Genomic DNA, 19,987 nt, shown 5'->3' with positions numbered 1-19,987 from the left:
TAGAAACAAGTCGTTTGTTTGCTTTTCTACTACCGTCCCAAACCACTATCTTTCCTTTTAAGTTGGGTTTCAAGTTTCATGTCAGCAATATCAAGAAAATGCTGTATTCTTGTGAGATGGCTTATTTGTTAAACTAGAAAAGGAAAACAATAGAAAAGACTGTGAGCATAACGATAAACATAAACTTAAATACTGTGCAGTAACTAACGGCTTGAATGAATTCCTAAGGACGCCTGGATGCCCGGCAAGTGCAGTTTCATTCCTTTTCAACTCTTTGGGCAAAAATTGAGTTTTTCCTCGCAACCATTTTTTTTTTCTGGAAATAAGCGTTTTCTGTATCATACATCTTGTAACATTATATTTTTTTGATAAAAACCTACACGCGCAATGCCCTATCTGTAAATGTGCATTTTGCTTCTATTTCTTTTGATCTATATTTTTCGCGTGTATTATCCAGGGAAAACGACGTGTTGTTGGTCAATTGAGGAATTTAGTCGTGCGGAATCGGAGTCTGGAGAGTGTCAATATAGGGAATCAGCTAAAGTTTTTTTCAGGGACATAGCAGTAATATTGGTTTTCCCCGCACGCTGCGATTCGCATAGGAAATCGATCCAAATCTGCTAAACGGTCCGGTTTCCTTTTCATTTAGTGATTTCCTTTGCGAAATGCAGCGTGAAGCAAAACCTTATTACTGCTTTGTCCCTGAAATGAACCCCATATTGCGTCGCTCGGGACCCTGCCCGCATCCCTCACTCCGGACATATGTACGAAGGACCTTGTCCTTAAAAAAACAAAACAAAAAAAACTTGACTCGATCGCTTCGTGTGATGTGAGGTTGGTTTGGTGTTCACTCAAAATATCCGTTATTCGTAAGATCCCCCCTTATCACAAATCAGGTATATAAACCACAGTGAAAGGATCGGGTGGTACATCCACGGCATCTATTATACCGGACGCTTCATATGAAGCGAATTTCTGGGTCGGGCATTTTCTTTGCAGATAATTTGTCTGGGTATTATTTGCGTCAGGAGTTTTAGACAGTTACATCTTCCATAGGTGTGATAGTACAAAACCTTCTCTATAAGTGTGTTATGCAGATCTCACCATCAACGCGAGAACAATATATTAGAAAAAAAAATTTCTAAAACACAAAGTGCTTGCTTTGCTAAAGGTCTTTAAGTCCACATAATAAAACAATAGATCTACCACTTGTTTATTTTATAGCGTTGGAGTCTGTAGCGAACAAAAAAGTGTCAAATCTGCTAAGTTCTTATTATTTGTGAAGGCCAAAAGTTAGAAAACTGTTAACGGCTATCATGTTATCCCTCGTGAAGCAAAGTTTATTGTACTGTATAGTGAAGCCTTCTGTTCGTAACCTTTTCTCCTTTGTGTTGTTGTGTTTTCTTTGTTGGTCGAGGTAGCGATACCTGCCTCTCATATGCCAAGACCCTGCGGTTTGTTTTTGGCTATACATCAAGAAGACAGCAAGGCGAAAGAAAAGGTAAGTAAATATCAAAACATAACAAAGTCCCAGCCCCAAAGTACAACTCACCAATTTTGCTTTCTACCTCTTGATCATCTTGATATAAAAAAAAGTATTGTTCGCAGTGTTCGAATGACATTCCAACTGTGTACCCAACAATTCTTCCTCTTTTCGAGGTACTGTGCGCCATTTTTCCAGGAAGAAGACATGTTCTATAATCCCCTAAAAGTTTTTGGCCACACTTGCTAGAGCTGTGCTTCCGTGGAAGGGCGATGAATACTGACCCCGATCAGTTATGCCGTTCAGATATGATAGCCTTTGCTCAGATAAATATTGACCCATCATATAAACACACGATAAGCGAAGGACAAACACTCGCTCTTCGCAATAACACACGGCGTGCTTCAAACCCCGCCATTTGTTCTTGTAAACAAACTGACGCATGGTGCGACATAAATATTTGCAGATTTGCGCTTCATCGAGATTGTGTTTAAAGAGAAACACTTTAGTTATTACTTTTAACGAGTTTAAGTGTTAAACCGAGCAATACCGTTCGAATGCTAGAAGCTTGTCGAATTCCTAGCAGTTTTGATAAAATTATATCTGTGAGTGTATATCTTAAAACTTAGTTTGGAACAGGAAGACAAGTACTTAAATTCCTACGTAATTATCATTGTATCCCAATGTATCTACAACTACTCTTTTTTTTAAACAATATCTTAATTTTGAATAAAACAAAATTAAAAAAAAATAGAACTTTTCCCCCGAATTACGTTTAATCACGGCGATGTATTTTAAGGGCTAGTTCTTACCTTACAGGAATATTTATTGCACTCAAGTGGATTGGTACTGGATTTTGAATGCTCCGAAAAACTACACGGCCGTCAATAATTACAGTTATTGACCCTTGTTTACAGCGGTATTTTTCTATGACAATTTGTGCGAGATTTTGCAAGGATGGTGCGAAATTTCCAAGAGGAAAATTGCATTCAGAGCAGAAATGCGGCCCCGCTCTTTTGATGTCACTATCCATAAATCTCATCACTTGTGAATGATTCTGTTTTTGACACAGCCACGGCCATTTTGTTTTGTTCGCCGACATTCAGTTAACACATTATTGAATTTAGCATCTGACTTGTGGGCGGAAAGATGACAAGCAATGAGACATATCCTCAACAACACTAATTTCATATGTCGACTGATTTTCAAAGAACCGAGAAAACCAAGGAAGGAAAGTGTCTTTGGAAAGGAAATGAACTTCAGTGCTTAGCAGGTTTCAATTGAAACAATTGTAATTTTAAGTATAGCCAATTGTGATCAGGCATCTCGGAAATATTATAGTTTGAAGATGCAAGGAGAGAAAATAAAATGGGTAAAATGGGTCAAGTTCGCTATTCGGGACCCAAATATAATTCTTGTTGCGTATACTATATTTAAACCAGTGAATTAATTTATTAACTGCGGCGAGAGGCGTGCCTGATAATTAAAAATTTATTTATTAACACTCGCTCTTTTCAATAACACTACAGAGGATAAAAGGAGCCTTTTGTTGTAAGGGTCAGATTTTTACCGGCACGCTTCCGGATCATTCATTGTTTGCTAAGAACTAGAAACGCTACCGATGTAGCGGATTGCCTGGTAGCTTAGCCGCTATTTTAATTTGTCGGTTGACATTATAGTGAAGTATTAGGGTAGCGGCCAGTGCCGCTTCTATACATTGGATGCAGTGTTAGAATGGGTCGGTACTCCAGCTATGGCTTATATTTACAGGTTCGGTGCGTCGGATTTGCGTCTTTAAAAGTCACCAGTCTGAAGGAATAAAATCAGGAACGTTTCATGGCGATTCATTAGTTTTCGATTCCATAAAGCAATGGGATAATCCATTTGGTATCCAAGAAAGAAGATTTTTTTCACAAGCTTTTACTTCTAGTAGCTACATTACAGGTGCGAACCCATTGGACATTGCCGACAGAACTTCTTAACTTTGTGCTGGTGTTTAGGTGATGCCGACTTTGAAAGGATAATAACGACAACCCTAACAATTATTAAAGAGCCTTATTACAGCACTTTCTCGGAACATAAGCAACACAAGCTATTAATATAACGGTGATAGAGCAAAAGATAATGAAGTTTTTTTTATTCGAATTGTTGTAGTTTCCACAGATAACGAAAGAAAATAAACTTTTTACCGACGCGTCACTCAGCGATTGTGGAGCTGTACGTTTCCGAACAATTTTCGTTTGTTTTCTTTACGATAACTCAGTGATTGGATTGGTAAAATATGAGGCCAGTAAGAAATTACATGAATTACACTAAAAAACCCACGGCGTACCTTTTTTCAAAATTTAATATGAAAAAAATCCTGTATTATATTAAAACAAAGTATTGTTGCAGATTTTGTCGGCGGCGAGCCAAAGAAGAGCTAAAGAAGAGCCATAGAAACGTAAAATCTTTGATAACAAATGTACTAATTACAACTTTCTGCTTGAATGAAACAACCCTGAAATAAGCGGTTAGTGGAAATTGTTAATGAATGAAAAGAATAGCATCGTGAGTTGTTCGTGCTCACATCACTTTTGTGATCATCATATGTCGTTATAATTGCCACCCGCTCAACTCGACATCTCGGGTGACTTCGGTGGTCGCTGCTCTAGACGGCTTGAGATCAAAGTGTAGAGGGCAGAAGTGTGCGTATCGTTCAGAGATTCCTGTGTCAGAATTTGTGACTCGTTTCTAAGCTTTCTGAAAGATAAACAAATGTGGAGGACGAGTTTATAAACTGTTTCTATAACTAATTTAAAAGAATTGATGCTTATTCACGTGTTTCTAAAAGGGAAAATATATGTCAACTTCCTAAATAGCTTTGCCCATATAATTTGAAACATTGTATTTGTTTAAATCAAAGTATTGTTATGAAGAGGGCGTTGAGGTCAGAGTAACGAGGCGCGAGAAAGAGGGGGAGGGGCGCGAGAGAATAGAAAGATAAGAGGGTCTCGCTACTCACTCTTCCCTACCGCTCTCTACCCCCTACCCAGGCCTTGTAACGCCTCGTTCTCGCGCCTGTATTCTCGACGCCCTCGTGAAGCAGGTAATGGGGGACGGGGGGGGGGGGGGGGGGGGGGGATAGGAGGGAGCTGCTGCATCTTAGTGATATGCATTTATTATTTGTTTCATGTAGGCATTTTTCATTAGTTTATCTTCCCGGGACTTTTTACAAGCAGGGTGATACAAGCTACCTTTTTGTTCAACTGGGACGGGTAACCTGACAAAAAAAATTAGACGCCGTTCTTTTCGTGTACCCTTCCAAATGCAAATACATGCAAATGAACGAAGCCGATTGTTAAATCTTTATTTGCATGCATTTACATTAAGAACGGCACATGTAAAAAAAAAAGGCAAAATATTTTTGTTGAGTCAGAAGGCCGAAATACGCAAATCCATATAGCGAAAATGATCGAACACTAACTGCTCGGGAAAATTACAAAATACGTCTTATTTACATCAGCACATTTCAATCTTCAGAAGGGTATCTCATTTTATCTATATCATGTTCCGTTGAACTGCTGTTTTATTTCCAAGTTGTCATATGCAAATTTAAGCTACATCTGGTGTTTTAACGGCAAAAGATTGATTGAAAAATAATTCGCCCAAAATGAGAGACACTTTTGAAGTGAGTGTATACTTTTACATGTATGCAAAATTTTACGAAAATCGGACGAATGCTTGTGTTCCATCATTTAACGAGTTTGCTTCCCTGCTAGCAGAGGCCTCTTTTCTCTGTATTTTGCTGGGCCGCCCAGAAGAGACCTCTCCTGGCAGGGATCGACGTTGGCGTATTTAAGCGTAATTATGTAAGTTTCTCAGTACAGCTCATAAGGTCCCAGATTAACTCTCAATTTTTTTACACTTTCGCACCTAATAACATCTTTCGCGCCTAAAAATCTTAGAAAATGACCTAAACATTTCATTTTGCCGAATTTCATTTCGACATTTCTTAGGCCCAAACGTGAACCGTAACCTTAACAAATATGAATGTGTTCATGTAGAGCTCATCTCATCACCCCCAAACAAATTATACCCAAACACGCCGTTGCAGTATTGCATTCGTAGCCCAAAAAGGACGATTTATTATTTGCTAGTTTTTTAGGGTTTATAGTCCGAATACAGGTATTTTCAACACATATGGTTTATTTATTTAACGTTTATTGAAATAGATGAAAACAAATTTAATATCATACAGTATCGTAACATCTTTATTTTATCGAACAGTGCAATCTGTTTAGGGTTGTCTTTAATATCAAAAATGGACTGCATCAGTGCACATTATTTTTGCTTTCACACCAATTCATTGGTGACCACTCACTTGTTAACAGTGACGGGTTGAAGAAGTAGCAAACGTAAAAAAATGGTAACTAACAAAGGAGCCTTTTTCTTTCCTTCATTTGCTAATCTCTAACTACACTAAAATAATATCCCTGGCTGATCTGAGGCCCATACATTTTTAAGTAAAGAAATGGTACGATTATATACGACATATATTTACTGTATATATACTTACTGTAATGTGTCATTTGGCAGGGTTGGGCTACCCCGTTATCATAGTCTCCATAGCTATGTATACGGCGGTTATTCTGAGTACCAAGGTCTCAGAGATTCACTTATTAGCATATTTACTAAGCGTAAATAAGTGAACAAGATTTACTGGTACCAAGCATAAAACCGAGCATAGAAGTAGACAGCTGCCATTGTTTCTTGACTGACAGATAGAGCATTATGTCTGTATTAGGTCTTTGAAGAAGCATAGAGGGGTCGTAGGATCTATCTACTGTAAACCTAACTATATACACACATCTGCACTAAAGGTTCAAGTCAGTAACCGCATTATGCTATGCTTTGATATGCTAGGAGAGAGAGCATCAAACCAACGCCTACTGATGTACGTTATTCCCCAAATATACTGTACAAGGCACTGAATCTAAGAATACTGAAATACATGCACAAAAAAATCATGACTTTTTCGTGGCAAATTCACTCCAAAATGAACAAAGAAATCTTTCAATGAAAATATCCCCTCTCTGACTGATTCAATAAGTTTCTTTTTTTGTTCTTTTTTTGCTAAAAGCTTGCCAAGTTTGCCGACAAAAATTCTCTTGATTCTTTGGTGAAAGCTCCCTCTAGCCATTGCATTACTGCACTGTTCCCAGCACGCAGCTGTATATGACAAATGGCCTAAAGAACGCTGCAGTAGCCACTGCATCCCTCCACCGTCTGTGGCCCGCCTGAGGTCAGCCTCATGCCACTGCTTTTTTCATTCTCCCATAACCCTGGCGTCTGAATTATCTGCATAGATAGAATATCTGGTTAGTAAAAATGTTAAGAAAAGTAAGATATTGTTAGATAAGGTAAGGTATCTTTTGTAAGGTATTATTTTGTGGAGTAAAAATGCCATGCAGTAAAAAAAACCATTCTCGAGAAACCACAACTTTTTCTCGGCCACAACCTGCCTGAAAAAATTACACAGGGCTGACTTTTGGAAGTACTCGCAAAGTATGCTGGATTTTTAAAAATAGTCTTCTTCTGTATAATACGTAGGTAATCATATGGTTTGAAAATAATTTGAATGAGTGTTCCCAAAGCTCATACATGAGCCGTCTTTGAGAATGTTTTTTTTTAAATTGAATGAAAAAAACTTTTGATTACCTTTTTATAATATAACTGGCAAAATTTAATATAAATGTATAAAAATGTAAAAGTCTTAGCAAGGGGAGAAAGACAATAGTACATAGTACCTTTTCAACTAATTCCTCAAAAGCAAGCTGAACTCCTTCCTTTGTTCTTGCACTAAGTGAAAAATGTTTAAGTAAGTGTTAGATAATACCAAGTGTTCTAAAAGATTTATGATACAAATTAACATTAATTAGCAACAATTTTTATAAATGAGTAAATGCTGTTTCATACCTTGCTTCAATAAATAGCATAGAATGCCTCCGTGCAAACTGCAAACCTTGCTTTCTGTCAACCTCTCTATTGTTCTATTATTAAATGAAAAATACTTTAAGTGCGGTATCCTTTTTTGTTAAAATTTTTAATGAAGGTCCTTACCTTATCAATTTTGTTGCCGACAAGCATCTTGACAATGTCCTTTTTGGTGGAATACATCTCAACTTCATTCAACCATTCCTCCAGCTTGTCAAATGTCTCCCGGCTGTTGGTGTCATATACTGAGGGCGAATAAAGACGCGTTGGACATGGCATATTGTGCCTACAATCATGCATTTAATATCTGTTTCATATAAACATTTTCATCAGTTTACCGTCCGGGGATCACCAAAAAAAATTTAAGAGGGGGGCTCTGAAATGTTAAGGTTTCAAAATCTTCCCTCCCCCTCAGGGTAATGAACACTCACTAAATTAAATAACAATAACAGTTACAGTAACAGTAACACTAATAGCAATAGTAACAGTAATATAGTAATAGTAGAAGTAACAGTAACAGTAATAGTAACAGTGATAGTAACAGTAACAGTAATAGTAACAGTAACAGTTATAGTAACAATAATAATAATAGTTATAGTAATAGTAATAATACTTACCTAATATAACCCCTTGAGCACCCCGATAGTAGCTAGGGGTAAGTGTACGGAATCTTTCTTGGCCTGCTGTGTCCTATAATCAACGGGGAGAGAAAGAGTGATTTACACAAATGATAATCTCACTACAATAGAAACTTGAAAATTATCACTTACCCAGATTGCTAGCTTGGCTTTATTTCCTTCCACTGTCAATGTTTTTACTTTAAAATCAACACCTGGGGGAAATGGAACATAAAGTGTGTATTACATTACATTCATTTGGAAGGGTGGTGTTTCCAATTGGAAAAGGAGTGCTACGTAACCCTTGAGGCAACATTGAAAGCCTGATGTCTGACAGTGTTTAAAGTAAGGTATAAATCAACACAAGGTTGAAAAGGTATGCTGAACGCTTCTATGAAACAGAGTAGTTGCCCTGACATTTTGAGCGTTAGCCCTTCGTCGGAAAAAAAAAAGTGTTTAAAAGTATACATATAGCACCCATCTCTCACCTATTGTACTCACCTATTGTAGCTCCTATGTCAGGATCAAAAGTGTCATCAGTGAACCGCAGGAGTAAACTGGAAATGAAATTGGTATAATTACAACACATTCAATCCTGGCTTCTTTCCAAGAAACAAAGTGAAAACAGAACCTCCCCCCCTCCCAATTTCAAGTCTCGCACTATCAGTAAAGTTCAACTATCGCTTTTAAAAAATATGCTTTACCTCTAGGCTAGCAAATTTTGCTTCTGTTTTTTTTTTAATGGAAAATTAATCTACATAAAACTTTGATAAATTTCTAGAGTAAGGTTATCTGGATCTGGTCAGGTGGGAGTCGCACCATGGCCCCAATGCATCATGGGGCGAAGCCAATCGGCAGAGCGGGGCAAATCAGTTGTCAAGCGCACTGGTCAGCAAGGTCTCCTCCACGGAAACAATGGGGACCAATGATTGCTGCAACAACGGCAAAAACTGTGATTGAAAAAAAAAAACTCAAAAACAGCGCACACTTGTCTGAAATGAAATGATGCTATTCTTTAGCGCATGTGTTAAAATAACAAAACCTTTTTTTGCTTCCAAAGCGCTTCCTCATGTCGTAGTACAGTTAAATAAACAGAAAAAAGCCAAGGATATTTCATTAGTGAAATTTTATCTTTTGAAGAGTATTTTTGCTGCTCACAAGGAAAAAATTCAGGTAATAATACACCTGGTCATTCTTGAAAAATAAAAGAGACATCGTCCACATAAAAAATCACTCCCATGATGCATCGGGGTCACAGTACAACCACCACCTGGGATCTGGTGATGTTGTGTGTTTTATTTTGATGTTTTTTCTTCTCTTTTCGGGACACAAGGGATAAAAGGATAAATTGTTTATGTCAACTTTAACATCAGTAGGACATTATACAATTTACAATATGAAACTTTTATAAAAAGATAATTCATAGCTAGAAATGTCAATCACATCGACCACCAGTCAAGAAGTTTGATTTCACACTTAGTCAAATTATAGAAAAGACAATACCCATAGAAATCAGGCCCCCTTTTTAAAATCCATACATTTCCAATGCCCCCCCCCCCCCCCGTTTAGAACTCGGAAATTTCCTCGAGACCCCCCTTAGTATGCTCACGCCCCCCCCCCCCTCGGGATAATAAATGAACTCTCCCTAAGTCATATTTTTAGGTACTTATTTGTTGCTGTCGTGGTGTACCTGGACGTCAGGTACAAAACTTGTAGCACATTGATGCTTATGGAATCGCCCTGGCTAAATATCTAGTTGAACCAATAACCAAGAACAGTCTCCGATATTTCTAAAACACAACTATTATATTTCATATATTTCAGCGACATTCAAGCAACCAAACTTACCTTGATTTACCAACCCCGCTTTCGCCGACGATTAAAATCTTTAGCGTAGTTAGCACATCATTATCCATAGTAGATCCACCAATATGGCTATTTAGGTAGCCAAACCTAGCTCAGATGATTGGGTATTTGTCGTTCTACCGTGCAATACTTGTAATCATTCCTACCCCATCAATATGTCGTCATGTTCTATTTTACTGATTTACACGTATCGTTTGGGCGAGACTCCGCTGGTTCATCGACCTGCCGGCTGAGCACAGGAAGCCCGTGTATTATTTGTATTGGTTGTTTGTGTAAGCTTACTACAAGCATGTAATGATATAGACAAAATTTAAAAAGTTTTTTGAAAAGCATTGATTTTTTTTATCGGTATCTATATTTGTCGCTATGGGTGCTATATCGAGAAAAAAGGGGTTTGCACGTACCCACAATCCTTTGCAACCTCTCATCCAAGAGGACAAAACTCGAAGACTTTTTCCCTTGCGCCGTCGCGATGCTTCCTTCTCATCTCCATGTAGCCGATTTCGGCATCTTTGCCGTTGTCGCCCTCTTTGCTCTTTTTATAGCTCTCGTTTGCTTGATCGACTTCGTGAGTAATTATTTATCAATTTTTGCGATGCAGAGTTTTCACAATCTAGGCCATACCTAGTAATCTACTACTAAGCTTATGTCGGGACAAAAAGAATATTCTTTTCTCTACAGAGGAAATCATCGAAAGGTCCCTCTATCCCAGGGCCCGAAGCCAACGATCCAGTGTAAGTTGCCCAACTTTCTTTGTTTATGATTGTTGATATATAAATCTCAATTTCCGTGTTAATGTTTTGTAGAAATGGCAACCTCCTAGATGTAAAGAAAGCTGGCAGCTTGCATGAGTACTTATTGCTTTTGCACAAGACCTATGGACCAGTTGCCAGCTTCATGTGGGGAACAATTAACGTCGTCAGTGTTGCTGACCCAACACTCTGGAAAGAGTTGAGGAGTTTATTTGACAGACCTCGTAAGTAAAACCAATTTATCCTGCTGTACTAGGAGGGGGCCGTGCCCCTACCCTCTCCCCCACCCTTCAGGACTGGAGCTTTTCCAAGAGAAGTGCCTCCCCCCTCCTTTTTCAGTAAATACAATTATGACTTGAAGTTCTCATAGAGAAGTGAAGTGCTTGAGCTGGTCATTCCTTTTATATGGTAAAATATATATTCTTATAGATTTGCCTGGGGCAGTTTATAGCCCATCCATAAGCCATATTTATACAAGACCCCCTTTTCTTTGCAGCCACTGTCTTGGCTGATCACTAACTCTTTGTTTCATGGTATTTCTATTTGTTTTATAAGAGAAAAGGAACAAAAAATTGCTTGTTGTATTATTTTATTAACCCATTGACTCCTGGCTATTTTTGAGCTAAATTTACAAAAAAACAGACTGACAGATACCTCCCCCTATTCTGTATTTTTAATACAGCCCGACAAAGTCAAACACTGCTGCACCTAGTCAGCGGTATCCTAGCTTTCCAACAGTGCTTTGCGGTTCTCACTTTTTATCTCTCGTCATTTTGCTGAAGCGAGCACAAGTTGATGGTAGCTTGTATTTCTCATCAAAAATACAGCTATGAGCAGTGTCCTAGAGTGGAGAGTGTCTTGACATCATGAAGTCTATTTGGGAATTATTGAGTGCTGTGCTTATGGATATTTGCAAGCAAAGGTGGATTCATGGTGATTTTTTCTTGTTGTGCTTTGCCTGGATGAGAAAATAGTTTTCTAAGGAATCACCACAGCTCTCTTAAATGCTGTCTTTTATGAAACCAAATTGATTCCAGAATTCTTTATTAAAAAAACACACATCTGACTTTGGGGAGAGGTGTGTAGACTGGCCCTCCTACATTTATGGAGGTTGGCCATGGCACAGTAGACATGACAATAAAAGTTGATGTTAACTTTAGAAAGAGAAATACAAAGCTGTAAACTTGGTTGCTTCTACAAATGTTCTCTTTTTGTATGCTTTTCTTGTAGCGGAGCTCTTCAAATTGTTTGAGCCATTGATAGGAAAAAAGAGCATACAGTATGCCAATGGTGTCCATGGGAGGAAGTTACGACAACTGTTTGATCGCGGCTTCAGTCACCAAGCTGTAAAGGATTACTACCAGTCATTTATTGAGGTTAGTCATCAAGCTATGATTGGTTATTATTAGTCATTTATTTAATTACTGCTGGCTGCTACATCTTAATATTTTCCCTACTTGATGTTTGTCACTTAATGGCATCACTGTGTTTGACCTAGAAATTCCTGTTGGAGGGATTGCTGTTCTGACTAGTTCTTTTTGTGTCCTCAGGGAGCAGAGAAGGTGGCCAATCAATGGGTGATAAAGTCAAGTGACGAGCACATCCCAATAGTTGAATCAATGCTCATGTTGGCCATCAGAGCAATAGGCAAAGCTGGGATGGGCAAACAGTTTTCAGCAGAAAAAGATGTGCAAGCCTTCATGAATGCCTATCGGACTGTGAGTATACAGTATGCCTATCGGACTGTCAGTATACAGTATGCCTATCAGACTGTAAGTATACAGTTTGCCTATCAGGCTGTAAGTATACAGTATGTCTATCAGGCTGTAAGTATACAGTATGTCTATCAGGCTGTAAGTATACAGTATGCCTATCGTACTGTAAGTATACAGTATGCTTATCAGACTGTAAGTATACAGTTCGCCTATCGGACTGTGAGTATACAGTATACCTATCGGACTGTAAGTATACAGTATGCCTATCGGACTGTGAGTATACAGTATGCCTATCGGACTGTAAGTATACAGTATGCCTATCAGACTGTAAGTATACAGTATGTCTATCGGACTGTAAGTATACAGTATGCCTATCGGACTGTGAGTATACAGGATACCTATCAGACTGTAAGTATACAGTTTGCCTATCAGGCTGTGAGTATACATTATGCCTATTGGACTGTAAGTATACAGTTTGCCTATCAGGCTGTGAGTATACAGTTTGCCTATCAGACTGTGAGTATACAGTTTGCCTATCAGGCTGTGAGTATACAGTATGCCTATCGGACTGTAAGTATACAGTATGCCTATCGGACTGTGAGTATACAGTTTGCCTATCAGACTGTGAGTATACAGTTTGCCTATCAGGCTGTGAGTATACAGTATGCCTATCGGACCGTGAGTATACAGTATGTCTATCAGACTGTGAGTATACAGTATGCCTATCAGACTGTAAGTATACAGTATGCCTATCGGACTGTAAGTATACAGTATGTCTATCAGACTGTAAGTATACAGTATGTCTATCAGACTGTTAGTATACAGTATGCCTATCGGACCGTGAGTATACAGTATGCCTATCGGACTGTGAGTATACAGTATGCCTATCGGACTGTGAGTATACAGTATGTCTATCAGACTGTGAGTATACAGTATGCCTATCAGACCGTAAGTATACAGTTTGCCTATCAGACTGTAAGTATACAGTATGCCTATTGGACTGTGAGTATACAGTATGCCTATTGGACTGTAAGTATACAGTATGCCTATTGGACTGTAAGTATACAGTATGTCTATCGGACTGTAAGTATACAGTTTGCCTATCAGGCTGTGAGTATACAGTATGCCTATCGGACTGTGAGTATACAGTATGCCTATCGGACTGTGAGTATACAGTATGCCTATCGGACTGTAAGTATACAGTATGCCTATCGGACTGTGAGTATACAGTATGCCTATCGGACTGTAAGTATACAGTATACAGTATTCCTATCGGACTGTGAGTATACAGTATGCCTATCAGACTGTAAGTATACAGTATGCCTATCGGACTGTAAGTATACAGTATGCCTATCGGAGTAAGTATACAGTATGCCTATCAGACTGTAAGTATACAGTATGGCCAGCAGACTGTAAGTATATACCTTATTACACATAATTTTCGCGTCACTTTAATTTAGCAAATTTCACGATTTTAAAAGATTCATAAAAATAAATTAGTCAAACGTAAGGGTTTGGACTTGTATTTATAGATTTTTATGAAACTAAATTCAGCCCACGCATCTTTTTGTTACAAATTGTTTCCAATTTTACAAAATTACCAAATTTTACAAATTTACAGCACATTTTAATTCCACTTGTTTTGCTTGATTTTATAATCCCAAAATCGCGAAATCGTGAAAATAAAGGGGTCTGGTTTTTACGAGAATAGGAAATCTTGCAAAAATAAAGTGTCGCCAAATATCGCCATCTCAAAATCACAAAATTTTAATGTCACGAAAATTAAGTGTAATAAGGTAGTATACCTATCAGACTGTAAGTATACAGTTTGCCTATCAGACTGTAGGTATACACAAGTATGCCTAATAAACTGAAAGTAGACAAGCTCAGCATAATCGTCCTTTGTTTCTCGGTGATGTCATGGAATGTTTTATAGATCACTTATAGATCACCTGTCCTCTCATTTGCATAGAGTTCCTGATTAACACAAAAACTGTAGTCAGAAAAATTGCACAAAAAATCATGATTAAACACATCAAACAATGTTTGATGTGTTTAATCATGATTTATGACATATAATGTCATTATATTTAAAATATATATGATATGATATTTAGAAAAAAAACTGTTTTCACTGTTCTTTTTTGACTGTAGACTTGGGAAGAAATGGAAGCTTGTCTGAACGGATCCCTGGCAACCAAAGGAAGTAAAAGAGATCAAAGATTTCAGCATGGTAATTTTCATGCTATTAATATTCTATATAATTTTATTCACCAGCAGTTTTGTTATTTTGGCCAAAAGCCTCACCACGTTGTGTTTTTTGTACTGTATTAATGTATAATTATTAAAAAAAAACATATCAACTAAATGCTTTGAAAAAGCATCAATCATATCATCATCATCAAGACATTATCATGAAAACATCAATGTCATCATCATCATTATTATTTCAATGTTTTATTGAGGGGCCTTGCCTTCCATTTGACTATTGCCCTTTACTAATGTAATGTTTCGTCATTAATAATTTTTTTTTGGAAACACTACTTTTTTGGAATCTATGATTTGTTTGTGAAGATATGGAGGTGATGAGAAAAATGATACGGGAAACAATCAGCGCCAGGAGAAATCAGAGAATGAGCAGCCCTGAGCCATTATTCATTGACTCTGTGCTTGACTGCGATTTCATTGATGAAAAAGAGGTCAGAAAAAGAACTCTCTCCAATATTGCCTTAGTGATGAACTGCTCTCTAGCTTTGGTCATTTAAATAAGTTTGAATTTTTTATCAGAAAAGTTTTTGAAAATTGTGTTGAGTATATACAGTATCTATTGTGTAAGAAAATATTACTTATTTTCATGGATTTTTTTTTGTGAAAATTACTTTCCATTGACTTGTTGTTTCACTCCAAATTTTCTTTTGAGTGTAGATGAAAAGTGAAACTGAATGAATAATGTTTTAGCTTGTACGGATAATGTGAATGGTTATATGGCAGGTGCATTCCCAGGATTGGCAGAGGGGGGAGGGGTGTGCAGTCATAGGTATCATATGAAAAAATCATGGTATTTGAAGACTCTTGATAATTAATGACCCACTTTTTCGCAGCCAAGGGGTGTGTGTGTGTGTGCGCCTTTATGCTAAATCCTTTCAAGAAGCATAGACACCAGCCTATTGCATGTTGGTTCCTTGTTTTAGATGGAAGACGATATGATATCTTTCTTTGTTGGTGGATTTCACACCACTGGAAACAGTAAGTCTGAAGTTACAAATAGTAAACAGTGGTTTATTAGTGCCTTTGTTATGTTTGAAATTTTAATTGTTAGAAATTTTCTTGGATGTAACTCTTTGTTGAGACGGTTTTCTTTGTTATCAAAGCTGCAGAGGGAATTGATTTGGTGGCAGGGAAAATTTGGATAGAATTGAATGACTCATTATAAATGCAAGGGTTATAAGTGAAAAGTTTCCAACAGAACCTGTGAATTTGTGAGAAACGTAAAAAGGATTCTAAAGCATTCCAAACCTGAACTAATTTTTCATTGATGTTCATTTATGTATTTGCTTATTCATATTATGTTCATTTATGTATTTGCTCATATATTTCATATCCATGAAGCATTATTGTTATGACACATCGATTCTCCTTATTTGAAACAGCTGTATAATCAAAAATTAACAAAGTTTCTGTTTTCTACGATTACTCATAAACTATCTTTTATAGCCCTTTTCTTATTTCTTTGAAAAGCACCACAAGACTCTTACATAACTTCAATTGTTAAACCAAACTTCTAACAAATCTCGCTAGACGCATCGCTTTCTTATCATATCAAAAGAGTTTTGTACTTTTTTTTGTTCCTGTATTAACTTAGCCTAAGGGGATGTTCTTCTTTGTACTTTATACAATAAAACTACAAAGGTCTTACTTTTCAAAGACTGAAATGTTTATACTACAGTTTTACCTAAACCTATATGAGATAGGTATCTACAGATATATGAGGCAAATACAAAATCCCTAGGGCTTACAGCCCTCTGGGGTGCTGTATTTGGCTTAAAGCCATGTTTCTCTGGTCTTTAATCTTGCATAGTAGTTCTGATATTAACAGCAGTATACTGACCATACAGTAATTCTGCGTTTTCTGGTCCGTAGTGATGAGTTGGTGCTTCTACTACCTGGCCATTCACCCTGAGATACAGGAAAAAGTCCATCAAGAACTTATCGATGTTCTGGGCAATGACGCAATAGACCCACAAGCTGCCAGCGAATTACAGTAAGAAAGTTTTTTATTAGGGTTTTGAGATGAAAACACAAGTCGAGAACTCTATTCTTTTTATTTTAATCAATCAAGTATCAATTTGTACCTTAATATTGTATTTTCAAACGTAAACAATAACAAAGATTGGCTAAGTGACACTCTTTAAATAGGTTTTGCAGGCAAGTTCTGGATGAGACGCTACGCTGTGCTGTGGTGGCACCGTGGGGGGCTAGGGTTCAGTACGATCATGACCTACAGATTGGAGAATATGTTGTGCCAAAAGGGGTAAGTCCTCTAAACCTTTTCCAGCAGATTAATTTTCTTGTTGTACCATTAATTGCTTAAATAAGTGCAAGAACTAAAAATGTCAGAAAGGGCTCATTACATTGAAAATATTTTTATTGCTCTAAGGAGTGAAGGATGCAGTCATTTCTGTGTTTAATTTGGCGTGGGTTTGGCTCTCAAAAAGCTATGTGATGTCTTGAGTGCATGTTCCTTTTTGTATTTGTCTGTAGTAGCAATGAGGTGTACTTGATAGCAGGATTATTTGTCAGGCAAGATAAAAGAGAACATCTTTTGAATAGTATAATGTAGAATGTTTTTCTTTATAACCTTTATTGAAGTTTATAAGATTTTCTACATAGTTAACCGTGTCACTTGTCTCTTGGGTAAGATAAAGGGCATCGTTAAATTGTATACAATAATGCAGTATAATGTTTGTTCTTTATAACATTTATTGAATGTAAAATTTTCTCCAGACCCCCATCATTACCCCGTTTGGTGTTGTCCTTCAAGATCCAGAGTTATATCCAGAACCCCAGATGTAAGTAGATTAAACCAAAACAAAAACGACCAGAAATGCTATCTGAACACAATTCTGGCTCTGTTTGTACGCCATGTTGGGAGGTGAGGTACAGTATCACGCCAACATGCCTCCACACCGCCTTTTATTCCCGAGCATTTCAGAGATGTGTTTAATAAGGGATTTTGTAAAGTTAAAATAATTAAAAAAAACTAGAATTGATTTAAACGCTGATAAAACAAAATAATTTTTAGCTTTTGTTAATATCCAACATTTGGTAAAGTTTCTTGGCCATTGCTTGAAAAGTGTCGGTTTTATTAAGGGATTAAGGAGAATTAATTCCATTTTTATAAAACTGTAAGTAAACAAATTGTTTGGGTTTGGTATTACGAGTTTCGCTAGATGGAATAACGATACTTGTTGTGGTGCGGTATGTGTTCAGAGGTTGGGTACATATCCAAGAATGCTCATTGCACGATTCCCTATCACTGTGCCAATTTCATAGATGTTGCACAAACTCGAGCAATTTTGCACCATATTCTTCAACTAGTAACTTTTTTTTTGTACAAAATAAAACAAATTCATTAATATTGATTTAGTATTGTGCACCAAGCATCAACGCATTTGTTGTCACGTTCTCCGTTGTGTAGCCCCTATTGTAACTTGCGTTGAATTCTTTCAGGTTTGATCCAGACCGTTTTTCGCCAGAAGCGATGAAGGAATTACCTTCGCACGCCTATGAGCCATTCGGCTTTGCAGGGAAGAGAAAGTGCCCAGGTTGGAGGTTCTCTATCGCCGAAGGGCTGGTCTTTCTCTCCGTTTTCGTGCGTCGTTTCAAAATCAGACTCGTGCCAGGCCAAAAGGTCGAGCCTGTGTACGGCCTGGTAACCACGCCCAAGGAAGAGTTGTGGGTAGCAGTAGAGAAGCGAAAGTGAACTTTGCGCCATTACAAACTTCGTCGGGAGCATCATTTGGTGTCCGTATCAGCGAGATTCCTCATGTTTTGTGGTCAAAGCCCCCCAGGTGTGGCGTGAGCTGACTGCGTCTGCATATTGATGTTTAGCTAGGTAACTTGGTAAATTGTAGAACAAACCAATATTGGCCGTTATATCCCGACGTAACTTTTCGATAAAAATTGATAATCAAAAGGCAATTGCTAAATTTGATAAAAGCTAATAACAATATCCTAACTGGTTTTAAAATATTATCAGCAATTAGTAACAATTGATACCTAATTAATTTCTTCGACCATTTGTTTCAATTGATATCATTTAATATTAATATTAATATATTAATATTAATTCGCCGCATTCGAACTATAAATTATTTATCGATGAATATCAATTAGATTGACTTGAATATAAAGTGTTATCAATTAGATTACTTATCAATTTCTAACAATTAGAATTTTAATTACCAATGTTATCTGTTATTATTTTCTACCAATTGATATCAAATTTTATCAATTAGACTCATTTTTTATTAATATTTTTTTATATAAATTGATATAGTTATTTAGTAAATTGAATAAATTAAAATCTAAATCTATTAATATGATACCTTTTATCAATTTTATCAATAAGTTACGTCTGGGTTTTATGTAAAGAAGTGTTAACTACCCAAGAGCTGTTTCCTCAATGTGCCCGAGATCCAAAAATCAATATTTTTTACCAATTGGTCGATATGGAGCAAAATGATTTGTTCACTAAATTCTTTATTATTCGATCATGTTAAGGAAGCGTATTCGCCAAAATTCAGACTAACATGTAATTGGGTATAACTAGAAAAAGAATAGGTGGTATGCCAAGAAAAAAACTAGGTGGAATCAAACTTCAAATGGTATGTTATACGCCTCTTTAAAAAAAGCAGTAATTTTGCTGGTGTTTCGGGCGTTAGCCCTTTGTCGGAGCAAAAGAGACTAAACCAATGATGAATTTCTCTTTAGAATTTCTCCCTCTGTTATATTATTTGTGTCACATATATGAATGTATTCGCCTGTTGATGATTGTTATAACGATTTACTCAAAATAAGTGTAAAAGTAAAGAGGTATAGAAAAAAACACAAATAAAAGAAGATATTAACTATGAGCTAAAATGTCTTGTCCGCTTTTTTAAATGAAATAATGTGTTGGGGCCCAGCTTTACTGTTGTTTTCAGTATTCTGCGAACTCTCGTCGGCAAATTCCAGCAGCCAGCAGCTAAATCGCCTTCTGGCTTTCGTCATTCAAAATCCTTGAAGCTGATTCATTGACCAGCACTTAAAATGTTGAAATAGTTTCAAATCAAGCCACCTTTGCACAAGGCACTGACCATGAAGCACCAAATGTAATTAAATTAGTTTGAATGACGGAAACCAGGAAGAGAGTTATAGCAGAATATTGAATTTTTTTCCCCCTTTTATCCATTTCTTGGACGCATCTAGGAATGCCATGGGTTCATCTTTAGCCAGTATAGTGAATAATCTATTAACGGTCCTTTTTAATAAATACCTCCTACCTAATGAAACTCTCTCCCACTGAATTATAATTTC

The 19,987-nt window shown here is 37.0% G+C and overlaps 2 protein-coding genes across 2 annotated transcripts; one reads left to right on the top strand and one right to left on the bottom strand.

The window, feature by feature from the left end:
- Nucleotides 1–5,669: 5,669 nt before the first annotated feature.
- On the bottom strand, nucleotides 5,670–10,133 carry LOC5514319 (ras-related protein Rab-18-B). Its single transcript, XM_001634508.3, has 8 exons — nucleotides 9,925–10,133; nucleotides 8,578–8,633; nucleotides 8,230–8,291; nucleotides 8,077–8,149; nucleotides 7,586–7,704; nucleotides 7,442–7,515; nucleotides 7,273–7,324; nucleotides 5,670–6,823 (listed from the first exon to the last, which is right to left on the bottom strand). Exons 1-8 carry the CDS (start codon nucleotides 9,990–9,992, stop codon nucleotides 6,713–6,715), a joined length of 615 nt encoding a protein of 204 aa, XP_001634558.2. The 5' UTR covers nucleotides 9,993–10,133; the 3' UTR covers nucleotides 5,670–6,712.
- Nucleotides 10,134–10,355: 222 nt separating this feature from the next.
- On the top strand, nucleotides 10,356–19,545 carry LOC5514358 (cytochrome P450 20A1). The gene is made up of 12 exons (XM_032383929.2): nucleotides 10,356–10,510; nucleotides 10,624–10,676; nucleotides 10,749–10,918; nucleotides 11,925–12,070; nucleotides 12,245–12,412; nucleotides 14,564–14,642; nucleotides 14,984–15,108; nucleotides 15,601–15,655; nucleotides 16,550–16,670; nucleotides 16,826–16,940; nucleotides 17,414–17,478; nucleotides 18,140–19,545. The coding sequence occupies exons 1-12, from the start codon at nucleotides 10,415–10,417 to the stop codon at nucleotides 18,390–18,392; spliced, it is 1,446 nt and encodes a 481-aa protein (XP_032239820.2). The 5' UTR covers nucleotides 10,356–10,414; the 3' UTR covers nucleotides 18,393–19,545.
- The last annotated feature ends 442 nt before the right edge of the window (nucleotides 19,546–19,987 follow it).

The sequence above is a fragment of the Nematostella vectensis genome, chromosome 2, assembly GCF_932526225.1.
Source record: "Nematostella vectensis chromosome 2, jaNemVect1.1, whole genome shotgun sequence".
NCBI lineage: Eukaryota > Metazoa > Cnidaria > Anthozoa > Actiniaria > Edwardsiidae > Nematostella > Nematostella vectensis.
Note: the sequence above shows the minus strand (reverse complement) of the source record. Positions and strands in the feature narration are given on the sequence as shown.